This window comes from Amphiura filiformis, chromosome 11 (assembly GCF_039555335.1).
Source record: "Amphiura filiformis chromosome 11, Afil_fr2py, whole genome shotgun sequence".
Classification (NCBI taxonomy): Eukaryota; Metazoa; Echinodermata; class Ophiuroidea; order Amphilepidida; family Amphiuridae; genus Amphiura; species Amphiura filiformis.
In genome coordinates, this window is record NC_092638.1 from 18,499,624 (window position 1) to 18,516,759 (window position 17,136).

At 37.5% G+C, this 17,136-nt stretch overlaps 1 protein-coding gene across 2 annotated transcripts in view; it reads right to left on the reverse strand.

The window, feature by feature from the left end:
- Positions 1 to 15,401, reverse strand: part of LOC140164483 (band 7 protein AGAP004871-like) — a 37,353-nt gene extending 21,952 nt beyond the window's left edge. Inside the window, exons 1-3 of one of the 2 annotated variants that reach the window (XM_072187766.1) lie at positions 15,222 to 15,401; positions 11,894 to 12,018; positions 2,941 to 3,093 (exon numbers count right to left, since the gene is read on the reverse strand). In XM_072187766.1, coding sequence (XP_072043867.1) covers positions 2,941 to 3,093; positions 11,894 to 12,018; positions 15,222 to 15,294 — 351 coding nt within the window. In that variant the 5' untranslated portion in view covers positions 15,295 to 15,401. The remainder of the gene's footprint in view (positions 1 to 2,940; positions 3,094 to 11,893; positions 12,019 to 15,221) is intronic. The other variant, XM_072187765.1, reaches the window with a different exon arrangement.
- Between the last annotated feature and the right edge of the window lie 1,735 nt (positions 15,402 to 17,136).

Below are 17,136 nucleotides of genomic sequence, written 5' to 3' on the forward strand. Positions count from 1 at the left end.
GATGGTCTTATCAGGAGTGTCACCCCCGGTGGGGAAAATAATTTTAATACATTTTTTACTTCTTTCTCTTTCACTTGACACCACTTGGGGGCTCATATACCATCTTGGCATTTCAAGATATGAAATGGACCCAAAATATGAATATTAACCCAGGTCCTTTGAGGAGTGCTACCCCGTGGTGGGAAAATTATTTTTATTATATTCTTTGCTATATATAAAATTGCTGAAAGACCCATGATTTTGACAAATTAAGTATATAAATTGCTCATATTTCTGGAATTTTTCAGGCGATTTTCACAGCTTCCAAAGACCCACCATCTCTGAATACCGGCAAATTGGGGGGGGGGGCACAAAAACTGACACACTTTTGAGCTTCATAATCTCCCCTCTGGGAAAATTCAAAATTATTAATATTAAAAGTGACACGCGACCTCTATCATTGCTAAAAGTTTGTTGACATCATACGGCCAATCAGATCATGGATCACATGATATTATTATTGAAATCTTGTTTCTCAAAACTACACATGTACTCCCCGTAAATTTTTACAGTCCTACCATTTGCCTACCTAGAACTTGCATTTTGGTAATTCAAACAAATATTATTACTGTAAGCAAAAAAGGAACAATTTATAGCAATATATTTATTTCATTTGCTCAATTCTGCTCCATATGCCAGAAGACATCTTACCCTTCCCAGAATCCTTTGCAACATGATATCACCTCATTTTAGGGGTGGTGCAATAATTATGTGTACCCCTGGGGGTGAATTCTCAAAATGGTCTGCCAAAAAACGCTTGCCCCCCTTTGGCCATGCCAAAAAATCTTTGCCCCCCCCTTTCGGCGTGCCAAAAAACATTTGCCCCCCCTTTTGTCGTGCCAAAAAATCTTTGCCCCTCCCCTTACACATGCAAGATTTTTGGGAACCCGAATTTAAAACCTTAAATTGTCTTATCATATAATGCGAGCGCAGCGAGCAGGAAATTTTGCATATTTGAATGTGTTCCTAACGTTTTCCTATGCCTTTTTAGGGCGTAATGTAGAAACGGTACCCAAACTATCTGTGCCAAAAATTGCTTGCCCCCCCCTTTCGACCTGCCAAAAATCGCTTGACCCCCCCTTTTGACCTGCCAAAAAATGCTTGCCCCCCCTTCTGGCCTGCCAAAAATCTTTGCCCCCCTATAATTCACCCCGGGGTACACATAATTATTGCACCACCCCTTATCAAATGACACTCCCATTACTTTGTACAAATTCTCTTTGTCTTCATTTTGAGAATAGACTGGCTAAACATGGGTCGATAGTCAAGAAATAAACATATTTTGCAAGATCTGGATGTGCTCTGTTCATTTTGTCACTATCGGCCCATGTTGCACTACCAAATCAGAACAGGAAATAAATGGAAGAAATGCATTATGGGAAGTATAAGATACATCTTCTCTGGTGAAATGCATTCTAAATTGAACATTTTGTTAATTTCATAGTAGGTTTAAAAGTGGCATGATTTGCAAATTTGAGAGAATAAAACCTGATCGCGAAAAAAATAACAGCTGCAGGTGATATCATTTTCTTCGGAGGGGCGTCCAAAATATATAGGGGGTCATAATTTTTTGAAAAGAAAAATAGGTGGGGGCATAAAAGTTTTGATGACCAAAATGTAGGGAGTCACAAGATGACCACAGATAGTGTGTTTATTTTATTCAAGAAGACTGATATCAATACAATTTTAGCCTATCGGTGGTGGGGAGGTCATAAAATTGTTGTTGCCGAAATAGGAGGGGTCGCAATTTTATTGACCCCAACTTTTTGTAAATTTTGGACCCCCTTCCGAAGAAAATGATAGCTCCCTAAATATAGTAATCAATCTTTTGATTGATTCCCTAAATATTAATATTGGAAAAATCATTTTCCATAATAAAAAGTAACTAAATAAATCAGTAATTAATTAAATAAATAAATAAATAAATAAATAAATAAATAAATAAATAAATAAATAAATAAATAAATAAATAAATAAATAAATAAATAAATAAATAAATAAATAAATAAATAAATAAATAATTAATTAATTAATTAATAAATAAATAAATAAATAAATAATAAATATATATATTTTCAAAGTTTAGCAGGGGTGTGATTCAAAGCTTGTCAATGTCAATAAGTAAGTCAGCAATTCAATCAATCAGCAATTTGATACTGGATATTGATTATTTAAAAGCAATATTTTTAAAATTTTATATTTGTAAATAAAATTCTTTGGTCCTAATGTGCTTCCAAATATATCAGAGTTTGTAAAACATTTTATTTTTCAAAAAAATTATCGACCCATTTAATATAGTGAAAGTGAAAGTAAATTCAGAAAATGTATCCTTTACAGTTACACCAAAATCATGTGTCTGAGATACCGGTAGTAAAAACATAAATGATGGGCGAGGCACAGGTGATCCTATCATTTAAAAATTTACTGCCGAGGACACATTACTTGGATGTAAATGATATGGCAGAAACTTTAATAATATTTCCATTCTTTTACTGGGTATATCAATATAGTGCAATTTAAAGAGAAAATATCACTTTTTGCCTAAATATAATAAATCATTTACATCAAGGTATTAAGTGCGTAGATGTATCCACTGGACACTGCAATTGACTTCATGTTTCCCTGGAAAATTGTCCATAAAGGAACCTCTATATATTATGTGCATGCTATATTGTGTTCAATGCAATCAGAGCATTTATTAATTTCTAGAGTGCTTTCTCGTGACATGTTTTGACAAAGCACAGTGCGTGTTTTCAATAATGGGTTTTGAGGGTAATGGAATAAATAATAAGGCATAAAAATCATATAACAAGTAAATTATAGGCCTACTGGAATGAGCTAAGGCATATATTTATTATGTTGCAATGTCTTTTTTACAGACATTTCTTGTTTTTTTCATACCTCCTGCGGTGGCACATCAAATGAAATGGTCCTCTGATCCACAATTCTGATCTCATCTGTACACGGCAAAATGAAGAATAAACCTGGTCCTTTGGCTCCACCTGATATCCGACCCATACGGAATATCACAGCACGCTCATATTCTTGTATAATCTGTGAAAAGAATGAGCAATATCACAAATTTTAATTTAAAATATTTAAAATATTTAAAAATGTTAAATTTTTAAATTTTTAAATAGTTCCCAACTTTGATCATTAGAAGATATATGACAATTTAAACCCCAGTTGGGAATCAATCTACAGTGGCATAGTAAAAAAAACCAACAAAAAATCAGTGATTTATACTTGCACTACAGACAAACATGTCTATAGATGTAGACATTGATCCACACGCCTCAGCACACTTTAAAGGGGGAAGGCTCCCCCCCCAAATGAAAGTCACCTTGCACCCTCTCCCTATCTAGAATACAGGACAGTAAATAATAGGTAAACTGGGTGGGTATATTATTTGACATCTGACAGGTGCTAATTAATGTTTTAATGTTATTGCATCAATTAGCACCTGTCAAATTCAAAGATAACATTGTCAATGATTAATTTGATAACCAAGCAGGTTTGGTTCACCCAGAAGAACTACTCTGCCGGGACTTCCTCTTTAACACAAAATCTGTTTACACAAAACTCCTGATAACACAAAATGCTTTTCAAGTCCCAAGCATATATTTTATACATTATTTTAATTTTATTAAATAATGTATAAAAGACCTGATGATAACACAAAATCCTGTAAACAACTAAAAAAATGCCCTGACAATTTTGTGTTATTAATGAGGTTCCAATGTACTTTTTGACAAAATAAACATTTTAGTTAATAATTAATATTATTAGTTTGTTCACTTCCTTTCAAAGATTTAATTATTCCCGACCTTCATTGTTTTACGTAATTTCTGCATATAAAGACATTGTTTAATAAACCATGAATGAGTCTCTCAACAGGCAAGGTTAATATTGTTTGGTTATTTAATCATGTGTAAATAAATTTTTGCTCATCTGAATTTCGTTTCTATACCAGCCTCCCCGGGACCAGCCTGTTAGGCAAAAACCTAGTGAGATCCTTTTTTCTGTATCAATAGCATTGTACAGTAGGTCAACAAGAAAGTTTCCCATGACAGTTATACCTTTGGTATCACAATTAGTCCCTGTTGAGAGTTAAGTGTGAAGTTCTACTGTCATATTTAAATGTATTCAGGAGACAAAAATCTGTGATCAGTAGAAAAATCAGTGAAAAATCTGTAATTTTTCAACAGGTCAGAGATTTATCAAAAAAAATGTCTTCTAGTGATTGGCTTGAACTGCTTGATTAATTGTTATCTGCGAGTACTAATTTTGTCATAGAATTTCTTTCAAATTCTGCCCTGAACAATGTCACTTTAAAGGCTAGTACTAGTAATAAATGTGAGCTCATTCACTAATGGATTTTACTGATGGATTTAAAAATCCTTTTCAGAATTGCCTGGAAAGCTGAAACATAATAAAGTGGAAATTATGCGAACTCCATATTGCAGCAATAATATAAAATTTCTGACAGATATCAATGTTTAAGTTTATTTATTTTATTATTTATTTTCTAATTTAAGCTGGTGTGACTAATCAATGCACTGGCATTGTTCTCCCTTGGTTCCCAGGTTATTCACAAAACGATAAAATTATGTCATTAGTTATAAATGTGAACCATATAAACGGTTAAACTTAAAGCGGAATATTGGAATGTCATCTTTCCCTGGGTAAGATCAGCCAGCAGTCCAGACCGTGGTCAGACGGTAACACAAGTACGTTTATTTTACCTTGAAGGCATGGATAGTCTTGCGAATATGGGCTAACTTTCCCCAAGGCCATCAGATATCAGTGGCGTATCGTGGCCGCCCCAACCCGGGGGCTGAAGAAGAAACAATTTTGCCGCCCTTCCTTTAAACAGCCCGAAAAGGTTGACAAAAAAAAAAAAGGATTTTAGGTGCTAGCGCCCTAAAAGCAACCTTTTACTTTTTTATGCTTTTTCAATTTTTTTGCGCCATTTTTTCTTTGCTAATTCGTTTTGCCACCCCCTTCGTTATTGCCGCCCCCGAGGGGCTGGCACCCACCCCCCAAAAAAAATACGCGCATGGATATGCTATGAATTAGCAGGACTACAACTGGTATCTACTGGTCAATTTATACTCTTATTTCCACATCCGTTATTTTTATATGGGCCTTTTATGAATGCAAAAATGTACCCCAGCACTCAACATATTTATTTAAATCTAGACATGATAAAAAAAACCTTGAAGGTGGGTAGTAGAGGAGCATAACCTACAGGTGTTTTCACAAAAATATAGAGACAAATAAAGCTGACACACAAGATGGGTTCTATTAGGAGAACCTAAGGCTTGGTGTACATGTATGGGGTATCATTTCCACCCAAGTCAGTGTGCATAAATTCTCTCTGGATGGATAAATTGACCAAAATGTTCATTTGATTCTGTTTTGATATCATTGGCTGACGGCCGTAACTTAAGAACCACAAGACCTAAGAAATATTATAAAGTTTGCATGTACGCGACCACCCTGGTCCCACGTAACAGATGCCACTTTCTGGCACAAGTTACCGAGGCATATTCATAACCTCATTAATATACACAGCAAGTGCGATCCAATCACAGATAATAACTTTTAAATATGCGGACGCAAATGCAGGTCATTGAAAAAGTATAATGACCGTGTGTCGTGACGTACCTAAAAGTATGTTCTACAATGACCGCGTTATGTGACGTGTTACGCATTCGAACAATTTATGCGGACGCTGGCTGCCGTATTTGGACATCGCATGATTGCGTGCTAGTGAGATTGGTCGCTAGCAGCTAGTATTTCCTTAAGGTTAGCCGAGAGTTTTTCCGACCGCTTGATTTCAGAGGGGCGTAAGTTCATAACAGAAACAGCCATGCAAAAAATGAACAAGCGTGCAATAGAATATCGATCCACGGTCAAGACATGAAAAGGCTATGAAACTTGGGAGTAAATGTATTTTTATCATTGACATTGTAGTTATAGTTGTAATCACATTTTTATAATCATTTATAATTGTAGTTGGATTATAGTTGCATTTATAGTTGTAGTTAGAATTGTAGCTGGATTGAGAGTTATAATTAGAGAGTTATAGTTGAGTCTAGAGTTATAGTTGAGTTTATAGTTACTTTATAGTAGTTGTAGGGTTAGAGTTAGGGTTGAATATTTCACTTATGCTACATAAGATCACAGAAGTAAGAAATCTTTCATGATGATCAGGTATTAAACCTGAATTCAAAACCTAGGTCTATACACCTATCTGACTTCGCCATTACTGCGGTGTCCCCGATGTAAAACTGCGGTGTCCCGAGGTCGGGGGTTCCATCCATTATTTAGTGTGCTATACAGAATTGTACCCGGAATTGTACACAACAGTGATATTCAATACACAATCATGAGTATTGAATTACTAATTAAATCTCCCGCTCTGGTACATCTGTGTTGCCGTCAATAGAGGGCCAAATACAGTAAACGCTTCTCGGATTGGTCTATAGATTCAAATCTTCTTAGACTATACTCCAACATCAGATACTCTTTTTTTCTGGAAGACCTGGGTAAATTACTTGAGGGCACAACAAAGGGGAATTAGTTTTATGGCCATATTAAATGTTTTCACTGTGGGAGACTATTAGCATGATTAGTAGTTGTGAAAACAGACCCTGGAAATAAATTCCAGGATCTGTGATGTGACTTGGTATAGATCTGATCACCTACCATGCCTATACTGTAAAAATAGTCATGATAGTGGGGTGGGTGTAACCACAGATATTGGTGGTGTAACAATGCGGTACTTAAAAACAATAATTGTGCCATTTAGTACCATTTAGCATAACATAATTAGTGCAACAAATTCAATTGCACTCTATTAGTTTAATTAGTGTTCAGTGGTGTAGTTCAGGGGTTAACCCAGGGGCCAATGATACATGTACATGATGGTGCCCATTTTTTTCCTCAGCCCCCCCCTTACAAGTGTTTGTGAACGGTCCATAAATAGTTTTGCGAGCATAGCAAGCATGACATTTTGCACACATTTCTGTACTGCCCCCTCTTTTAAAGTGCCAAATCCCTACAGCTCATGATTAGGGGTATATGAGGGCTGATGGAGCCACCTTCAAAAGACAGGGTATAAACTCTTCTACAGGAGTGTGAGAATTAAGAAGGGGCCAAGAGGTGAAAAATTTCCAAATTTTCCTGCTGTCCCTCTACTAAAATATATAACTTGATCAGTTCCCTCGGATCGCGATGTCCAAACAGCAGAGGCGTGTAGCGCCGACCTCGAGGCGTGTAGCGCCGAGGTGTGAAGAGGCGCGTAGCGCCGAGGCCTCATATAAATTACTTGTGCTATTGGGCAATGGCAGAGAGGCTCTAAACTAGAGCTACGGTACTAAAATATTGTTGATATTCACTAAGAATACTTTTGGTCAATTTTGTCCCAGTATTTTGAGCCGAGGCAATATCGACCAGCCCGGGGTGGGGGCATCAAAAATTTTGGTGGGTATGCTCCCCCGAAATTTTTATGCGGTGGGTCTTTGGGAGCTGACTTCGTAACGATAAAAGGGGGTCTTTTGGAGCTGCGAACAAGTAAAACAGGGACCTTTGGAGCTGCGAACAGTCCAAATCAAGGGTCTACCTTGGCTTTCTGGTTGAAAATCGCCTGAAAAAACCTTTCAGAGCTGAAATTATCAAAATCAAGGGTCTTTCGGAGTTCTATTTTGGTCAAATATAGGGAGTCTTTCGAGCTGCGAAATCCAAAAGGGGGTCTCTCCGGGAGCATACCCGTATGGTCATTTGTGTTGAGTGCCCCCCCCTGGGACCAGCCTCTCCCACTCCCCATTACTGCTGAATGCTGATGCTGGTATGCCTCTGTTCTTCTGGGTCTTTGAATTGATGAAGGATCATGCTATAAAAATTAATTAAGTCATGAAGTGACATGAGCTTGGCCATGATTTGACCATCCAGAGGCTTTAATTTCCTGCTTAACCATCAACACATTGACCCCTCACTGTGTGTCTCAACTCCAAGCATGAAGAACTCCCAGGACCCCAGTTTAGTATCTTTGTTTACCTTGACAAAAAGGCATTATGGGAAGGCATTCCAGTACAGAGTACGGAATGCATTTATGGAAGGCATTTGACTACCGGTATAGCATAGTATCAACAATGCATTATGGGAAGCTATGGCATAATTTCATCAATCCTTTGTATGGGAATATAAGGTACATGTGATGCATTCTGGGAAGAATACATAGTGTACATGTAGGCCTATTTAACATGACAATAACATGGTTTAAAAAATGCATTATGGGCAAGAGTTCCAACAATGCATTATGGGAAAGCATTCCAATACAATCTACAGCAATGCATTTATTGGGAAGACATTCCGCTACAGAGTATGGGTATAGCATATAGTTTCAACAATGCATTTTGGGAAACTATATCATAGTTTCAACGATGCATTATGGGAAAGCATTCCAGTACAGGTTACGGAATGCAATATGGAAGGCATTTGACTACAGGTATAGCATAGTATCAACAATGCATTATGGGAAGCTATGGCATCATTTCATGGGACTGAAATAATTTCATAATTTTATGGGAAGCTATGGCATTATGGGAAGCTATGGCATTTGACTACAGGTATAGACCTTTTCATACTGAGTAATTCCGATAAAACCCGAAGCATGAAATAATTTCCTAGTCGCGGCGCCGTCACAAGACGCATAAAAGTACCTCTTCAGCATCATGTACAGTGTGAAGTTCCAATGTGTAACAGGCATCATAACTACGATGAACTTTCGATTGTCAATTTAGGGACGAGAGAGGTACTTTTGCCAATGATACTCAACGTGCAATTGAGCGTGTGGTTGTAGCGTTGTGTAAGAGACTGACTATGGAAGAGGTGATGAACGTAAACAAACACGTTCTGGAAAAAAATTTAACTGACGAAAAATTACGGACATTATCCATTTCTTTCCATTAGTATCTTATTGTGAAAAACCAAGTAGCTGAGGTGTTAGCTCAATATGCTAGGAAAATATTTCTGGGCGATGACCCATGTTCAAATTGGCTTAATAAGCTGTATTTTCGTGCAAAAGGGTGTCGTAATTCATGACATTTCTTGTCTGCCAGTTTGGGTACAATTTGACCCCCTAGCTTACTAAATAAATATCGCGGTTTTCCGAACTTTTCCGATCTTGATATGAAAAGGTCTATAGCATAGTATCAACAATGCATTATGGGAAGCTATGGCATAATTTCATCAATATTTTGTATGGGAATATAAGGTACAGCTGATGCATTCTGGGAAGAATACATAGTGTACATGTATTTAACATGACAATAACATGGTTTAAAAATGCATTATGGGCAAGAGTTCCAACAATGCATTATGGGCAAGAGTTCCAACAATGCATTATGGGAAAGCATTCAAATACAATCTACAGCAATGCATTATGAGTATAGGTATACATGTAGCATATAGTTTCAACAATGCATTATGGGAAAACATTCCAGTACAGGGTATGGAATGCATTACGGAAGGCATTTGACTACAGGTATAGCATAGTATTAACAATGCATTATGGGAAGCTATGGTATTTCATCAATACTTTGTATGGGAATATAAGATACAGCTGATGCATGTAGGCCTAGGCCTATTTAACATGACAATAACATGGTTTTAAAAATGCATTATGGGCAAGAATTCCAACAATGCATTATGGGAAAGCATTCCAATACAATCTACAGCAATGCATTATGGGAAGACATTCCGCTACAGAGTATAGGTATAGCATATAGTTTCAACAATGCATTATGGGAAGCTATGGCATAATTTTAACAATGGTACAGAGAATGTCTTTAGTTATCTAGCCAACTATAATTCCAACTACAACTATAAACTCACCTATAATTCCAACAACTATAAACTCAACTATAATTACAACTACAACTATAAACTCAACTATAATTCCAACTACAACTATAAACTCAACTATAATAGCAACTATAACTACAACTACAACTATAACTACAACTATAAACTACAACTACAACTATAAACTATAAAATGTTAACACTCTTTTCCTTAGCTCGTGCCCGGAGCTCGTGAGTCGCGGGGGGAGGGGTCATGAGGGGCGGCATGCCGGGTCGGATGCCGGGGGGGGGGGCACAAACCGTTTTCGGCAATTTTCATAAGGATGTTATCAATTTTAAATTTGATTGGGGGCACTTCGTCAAGCTATTTTGTTGATTTTGAATTTATATAGCCTTGATATCTTTGATGAAACCACTGAATGCTGCTATTCCCCTAATTCAAAATGTAATAGGGTACAACAATAACATCAACAACAATATCAACAAGCAAGTTATTTGCAAATCGAATTTGGGAAGAATATCAACAAGACAGACTTAGCAGGCCTACAAATGTCTGAATCATATAAAGTGGAAAACAATCAATCACGATTCACTGCAGTCAGCGAATCAATCAAATAAAACTAAAAAGAAAGGAGCAAGAAAGAATAAAGAAATAGTGAAAAAGAGAAAGAAAAAGAGAAAGAAAGAGAGAGAAAGAAAAATAACGAAAAAGAAGAAAAGAAATAAAGAAAAAGAAAAAAAAGAAATGAAAAAAGAAAGGGAGAAAGAAAAGAGGAAAGAAAGGAAGTATAAAAATGGGAAAAGAGAAAAAAAATTCAGCCACACGGGGACTCGAACCCATAAAAATAGTTCACAACAGCTTCCCAGTCCAACGCTCTATCCACTCGGCCATACATCAGCTTACGCAATTGACTGTTCTCGAAGCGGATATATAACTATAATTGGATGCAATTACATGTTATACAATCGCGTCCGCACAATGGCTCTTAGAATAAACACGCATGTCGGCGCTGAAATTTTGAACGAACTGATGGAGGAAAACCTCGTTTTTTGCAATACTAGCTTCAATTTGGAGTGAAAATCAAATGGGATAGCAATTGGCAGAATGTTGAGAAATAATGTAGATATTCAGATGTCTAAATTAACGTCCCGTAATCAAGATATCGATAATTTCACAAAACAGTTTTTTCTCAGTCAAGATTCTCGAAAATGTTCCCCAAAAGCGGGCTTTTAAAATTTAATCGGTACTGTATTTGGTTCTTCCCCATGGCAACATTATTTCTTTGAGCGATTTGTAGTACAATACAAAAAAGAAGAAAACAATCACTCAGCGTGGTTTAATATGGAGCGCACAAATGAAAAAAACGTCATGGAACATGTTTTTGATCTTGTGAACATGGTGCGAAAAACGGCTTTAAACGAAGGATTTTCAAATTTATTCAAAAAATTTGTATAAATACACAAGAAAAATGTTAAGCTACACCCAATGCACCAACATTTCACTCCCTGCGATATTTGATTACTGAGAAAACTCTGTTTTAGAGAACAACTTTATACGTCTTTTATACGTTTCTTTGTGTAACCTTAATGGGCTATTCGATTTTTTACAGGAAAACGACAGATAAAGTTAAAATAGTGTTCTGCTTTCAAATTAAAAGTAGAAAATGTGATGTAAATTGGATTAAAAAAGTGAAAAGTGACGTTTATGAATGAGGTTAATGACTTTGCATCAAGTATTTTTCGGATATTGTGAAATATCTAAGCATTGTGCTTTGGACCTCGGAATATCCTTGGTTCCAAAGCACAATGTTAAAAATATTTCACAATACCCTAAAACAACTGATGCGCAGACAATACATGACAGGGAGTGTGAATGGGTAACTCCATTTGAAACTCTACAACCCCTGTGTGGAAGGTCAAAGGTCATGAATGTCTTCCATAGTGGTGTGAATTTCAAGTGCAATAGCCCATTGTTAAAATACCTTTATTGATGCACAGAGACAGAAGGGGAACGTAAAAAACATGAGAACCCAGGAGAAGAAAATCAGTATATATCTGCAGCAGGTTGCGCAACCATCTGGCTCATTATTCTCTTCTGTATGCGAACCTGTATCATGAAATTCAATGAAAATAACACATTAATATAATGACTAAAAGCAAATGGAGGGTAAAATGTGACGTGTCATGTCAAAAGGAGACACTTTTGGGCAGGATCGTAAATGGAGAAATAGCCAAAAATTGCCCGGGGTGATTTTTTTTCACAATTTGGATTTGTTGCGAATTTGTGATGTTATTAATGTTAAAAATATTGTCTGATAGTTTCAGACCGGAATATAACTGGCATGGCATCTTGTATTTGTTGAGACATTTTTCAAGATAATTCCTACTCTCAACATTGTCAATAATATTTTTAAAGGACGATATCTCAATTTCCAATTTTATAATAACTTACGAACTCATTATCTTCGCTTAGGAATGTCCAATTTCATTGGGGAAAACGGCGTTGTGGAGCAAAATATCTATATTTAAGATATGTTAACACCTCAAAATTGATAACCTGGCCCAAAAGTGTCTCCTTTTGACCAGGGATGTGAGTACTCTCACATCCCTGTTTTGACAGACACATCATAAATGTGTTTGCCTAAATCATTGGTTAAAAAAAATAACAATGTGTATACTTATAAAATGGCGTACACATGCGCCCATATGAATTTACGCGAGCGTCATATCGAAATCTTTGGGGAACTAAGATTTCCGAGCTATTCCAAATAAAATTTCTTCGAAATATCCGCTTTCCATTGATTTAACATTCATTTTGATGGCTTCAGATTAAGACTCGCGTGTGTTCAAGAAAGAAAAAACCGTGAATTCGAAGTCGGACTGAAATCTTAATTTGTCATCAGGCCGTCATATCCTAGTTGTTTGCACAGACCTAAACATTTCGACACACTGAATGCGCAAAGCCAATCAATCAGGAAGTAAACAAACAGTATTGTGTGTAACACGGACATACTTCTTCGCAAAGTTCGTGTAGATTCTTTCGTATTTGTGGCCAAAAATTGTAATTAAATTTTTAATTTGTATTATTCTGTAACCACAATATTGTAAAATAAGTAATACAGAATAAAAGGTGTGTATTTGTTTGCAATAAAACACAATATAAAGTGGTTAAAATAGCAATAAACGAGTCGTATGTCAAAATTTTAAAAATTTGACCGATCCTCCAATGTCGTTGACAGTATCGATCGGTGTCACTATGCGTGACCTGTGCGTTCAGGCCAATTTTGATAGGGTCCTTTTCACTAAAAAGTTTTCCATATATGATGTTGGAACTTCCTTGAGTCTGGGGGGGGGATGACCCTTGGGGAAAGGGTAAGGGTTTTTGCCTTAGGCCGCTCACCCCTGTCAAAAAACAATTCAAGTCCCCGCCCACCACCAGAAGGAGCCTCCTTAATCAAGGCTACCCTTGGTCAAGTGCCTCCTAGCATTTTCCAAATGGTGCGCCAAAATATGCGGAGCGATTGCCGAATAGGGTGCAACTCTACTAGTCTTATTACAAGACTGCCCTCCCCCAACCATAAACCCTAACCGTAAACTCCGTAAGCTAGGACTGGTCTCAAGTCTAGCAGGTTGCACCCTATTCGGTATTTTTACCAAAATTGCTTTCCCCCAGTCACTGCCAAAACCCCCCCTGCACATGCCAAATTTTTGGGATTCCAATTTGTACCTGTCTAGATATATTACAAGCACAGTGAGTTACATGTAGATGTTATTTTCCTTTTTAGAGAGCATTTTATTTAGAAGGTGGCCCATGAATGTTAATGTGTGCCAAAAATCGCTAGCCCCCCGCCCCCTCCTCTTGCCTCGGCTTGCCAATTAATTGCTCGTTTGCTCCCCACTTTTTAGCTGGCAAAATTTAAGCCCCCCTCCCAATTTTACCCTCCCACAAGGCGCAGTGGCGGCAAATGCCCCCCAGTCAGAACTCTTGCCCCCCCCTCCCCCCGTTGTTCCCCTGGTAAAAACCCCAAATTAGGAAATGTTCCACTTTTTGCGGCAATTCTGCGCAAAATTTGATGATTTTGCCGCCCCCCTGAAATTCACTTTGCCCCTCAATGCCCCCCTGAAAAAAAATTCCTGGGCGCCGCCAAGGCAATCTATTCAAAAATTGTATAATCAATTAATTAAGAGGGCCTACATGCAGTGACATGTATAAATTAGTAAATTAAAATGGTATAAACCATTTTAACTTGATGGCAATACATGTATTAAACTTGTAAGTAAGCTTACCTCGCAAGTGCTGCATGCATCAGTTAAATTGGAATATAAAAATTTACAGCATCACTCAGTGATTCACTGTACAGACCTTAAGGGTGAAAGTTAAGTGGGAGACGGGAGCCGTTTAGGCCAAATAAAAAATAAAACATGTTTCACGTCCCCTCCCGCTTCCTTTTTTGAGGTTTCTTCAATTTTATTTTTATTTTTTGAAATTCAGTTATAACTTTTCAAAAAATATGTCTAGGAAGTAGAGATGCTTTCTATAGCCTTGCTAATATACAAGAAACACTTTTGTAAGGTTTTGTGATAGTAAGAGGAGGCCTATCTCTCAAAACAACAAATAAAAAGAGGCCTCCTCCTTTTTCCAGGCATTATTGTATACGCTAAAACAGCTCTAATTATGGGTATTTACACCGATTTTGCGATAAAAAATAGAAAATTAAAAGCCCCCTCTTCCTCCTTTTTTTCAAAAACCCGGACGTGAAACATGTTTTTTATTTTACTTGGCCTTAGCCCCCAGAAACCCTGAAATGGCCCCTGGTTCCATCTAAATTTAAGCTGACCAGGGGACGCTTTTCTTCAGAAACTGGCCCCTGGTCACTACACCCAAAAATTAAATTCTATAGCCATTAATGCATGATGAACTTATGATTATCCATAACAAATATTGGCCCCTTGTTGATTAGAAGTGCCAGGTGGCCCCTGGTTCCATGTTTTAAAAATGAAGTGTACCAGGCCAGGGCCATTTTGTGTAAAAAGGAGCCCCTGGTTCATCATTTCTTATTTTCACCCTTGACACTGTCACTGACTGAGACATCATGATCATGCACGCATGGATGTTCACCATACCACGATGATGTATACATCATCATTTACATGTACACATGATAGTGATTTACATGCAGAGATGCACGTAGATTTCAGCCCATGTAGGATGCATCATTGCTTATTCGCATACATTCATCCCTTACCCTTTTCATCAATCAATCACCTCTGCACATTTTAGCCCTGCAGTTATAATTTGTTTTCACTTACCATAACGCTTCCCTTGGTCCTCCATTTCTAACAATTCTTCTTGTTGTATATCTCTTGGTGCACTGTTTGACATTGATCACAATATAGTATGGATATGACCTTTTAACTAAAATCTCGACGTCATACTATTGTGAGAGTGATCACTTGACTATGATGATATAAAATACGCTTATTGATTGCACAAAGACACTGCCCTATTTGTAAACAATCCCCGTGATCATGCGCCACATGGTAATAGTCTCATTGTTTATTCTTGCACGTTACATGATACAGCGCAGCTTTTTACGTTTTGGACCGACTGGTACAACAAGTTGTAGTATGAGACTATTAAGTATAAGCTGCAGTAATTGCCATAATTGCAAAATTGACATTTGATTTAGGGGGCGGGGCGCAATACATTATTTTTACAGTATTTTTACCCGGATTTTTACAAATTGTGCAATCTTTTTTCCATCTCTCTCTCTCTCTCTGGAATTTCCCATGATCGATGTTTAAATCTAAATTTTTAGGTGACGGAAAAAACACTGTTCTACGGGCCTGACCGACCCAGAAAAAAGTTGTGTGATTTGTGTACATAGTGTCAATCTATCTTGAAATGTAGGGGTGTGTTTCAGTGTGTTTGTGTGTGTGTGTGTGTGTGGGGGGGGCATTCAGGCTGTATTGTCAAAAAGTGCCCCTCCCCCCCCCCCCAAAAAAAGTCATTTTGCCAAACAGGGATGCCAGTGGCCGGGGCCTGACGTGACTTTGCATGGGCTACAAATCCTCAAAACGAGCTGAAAATAAGGGAGCATTCAGAAATAGGCCTACTTTGGTGTGGTAGGGGTGGAAAAGTTGGAACCTTGGACATCAAAAAAATTTCGATCCCCCCTAAAAAAGGGTGGATTATTTTGACCCCCCCATTTTTTTATGGTCTAAAATTTTTTTGATCCCCCCTTCATGTCCTGAAAAAGAAACCAAAAATCATACATCATTATAACAGTGGCAAATTTCTTGAAGTCCAGTGAATCCAGCACCTTTTGTCGACAAAATAAGTTCATGGTATAAATGCGTGTGAAGTGCATAAACAAATATGCCATATTGAAGCTAAACTGGTGAAATATGGTACAAAACTGTTGCACAAACTGCAAACAAATGGGCACTTTTTAGTTTAAAATGGCCAAATATGGGGTTAATTTTGGTCAGAAACCCATATACAGGCGTCAGCATTGGGGGGATGATTGTATGGACCATCTCCCCTATCAAAATATTGGGGGGAGGGGAGGTTACTCCCCCATCCCTCCAGGATCTATGCCTATAACTCATTAGCTAAAAAGTACTGTTTGAAGTTATTACTCATGGAGTCATAGTGTTGCACCCAAATTGTAAAGTGTGCACATTTTGTTGATTTGAAGCTTGAGAGTACACAATTGAATACTTTTCCATTCAAGCACGCCGAGCGCGCACATTTTGGGAATGTACATGCCTTCTCGTACATTTTACCCTGGACTTTTACCCTCAAATTTTTTTGATCCCCCTGTTAAGGACTGAATTTTTTTTAATCCCCTTTTTAGGACCCAAAATTTGTTTGATCCCCCCCCCCCGCCATATTTTCCAACCCCCCACCAAAGTATTTATGAACACTCCCTAAGTAAAAGTGAAATCAGGTAATTGCCTGAAAACTGGCATCCCTGGCTGAAAGCGGGGTGCAGGTCACATCTCCCTGTCCCCCAGGATTGACATCCAAATGGGTATCCTAGTTGAAATCCATACATCCCCTAGATTAAGACATGACCTCTCACACAGGGGTACACCACATTTCGCCATAATTCATTCTAGAAACGCTTGCTGTTAGAATAAGAAAAATTTTAATGCTAAATTATTGCACATTCTAGGGAAGCGTGGTTACTGTTTTGAAATAACCGAGTGAGAGGGTTTT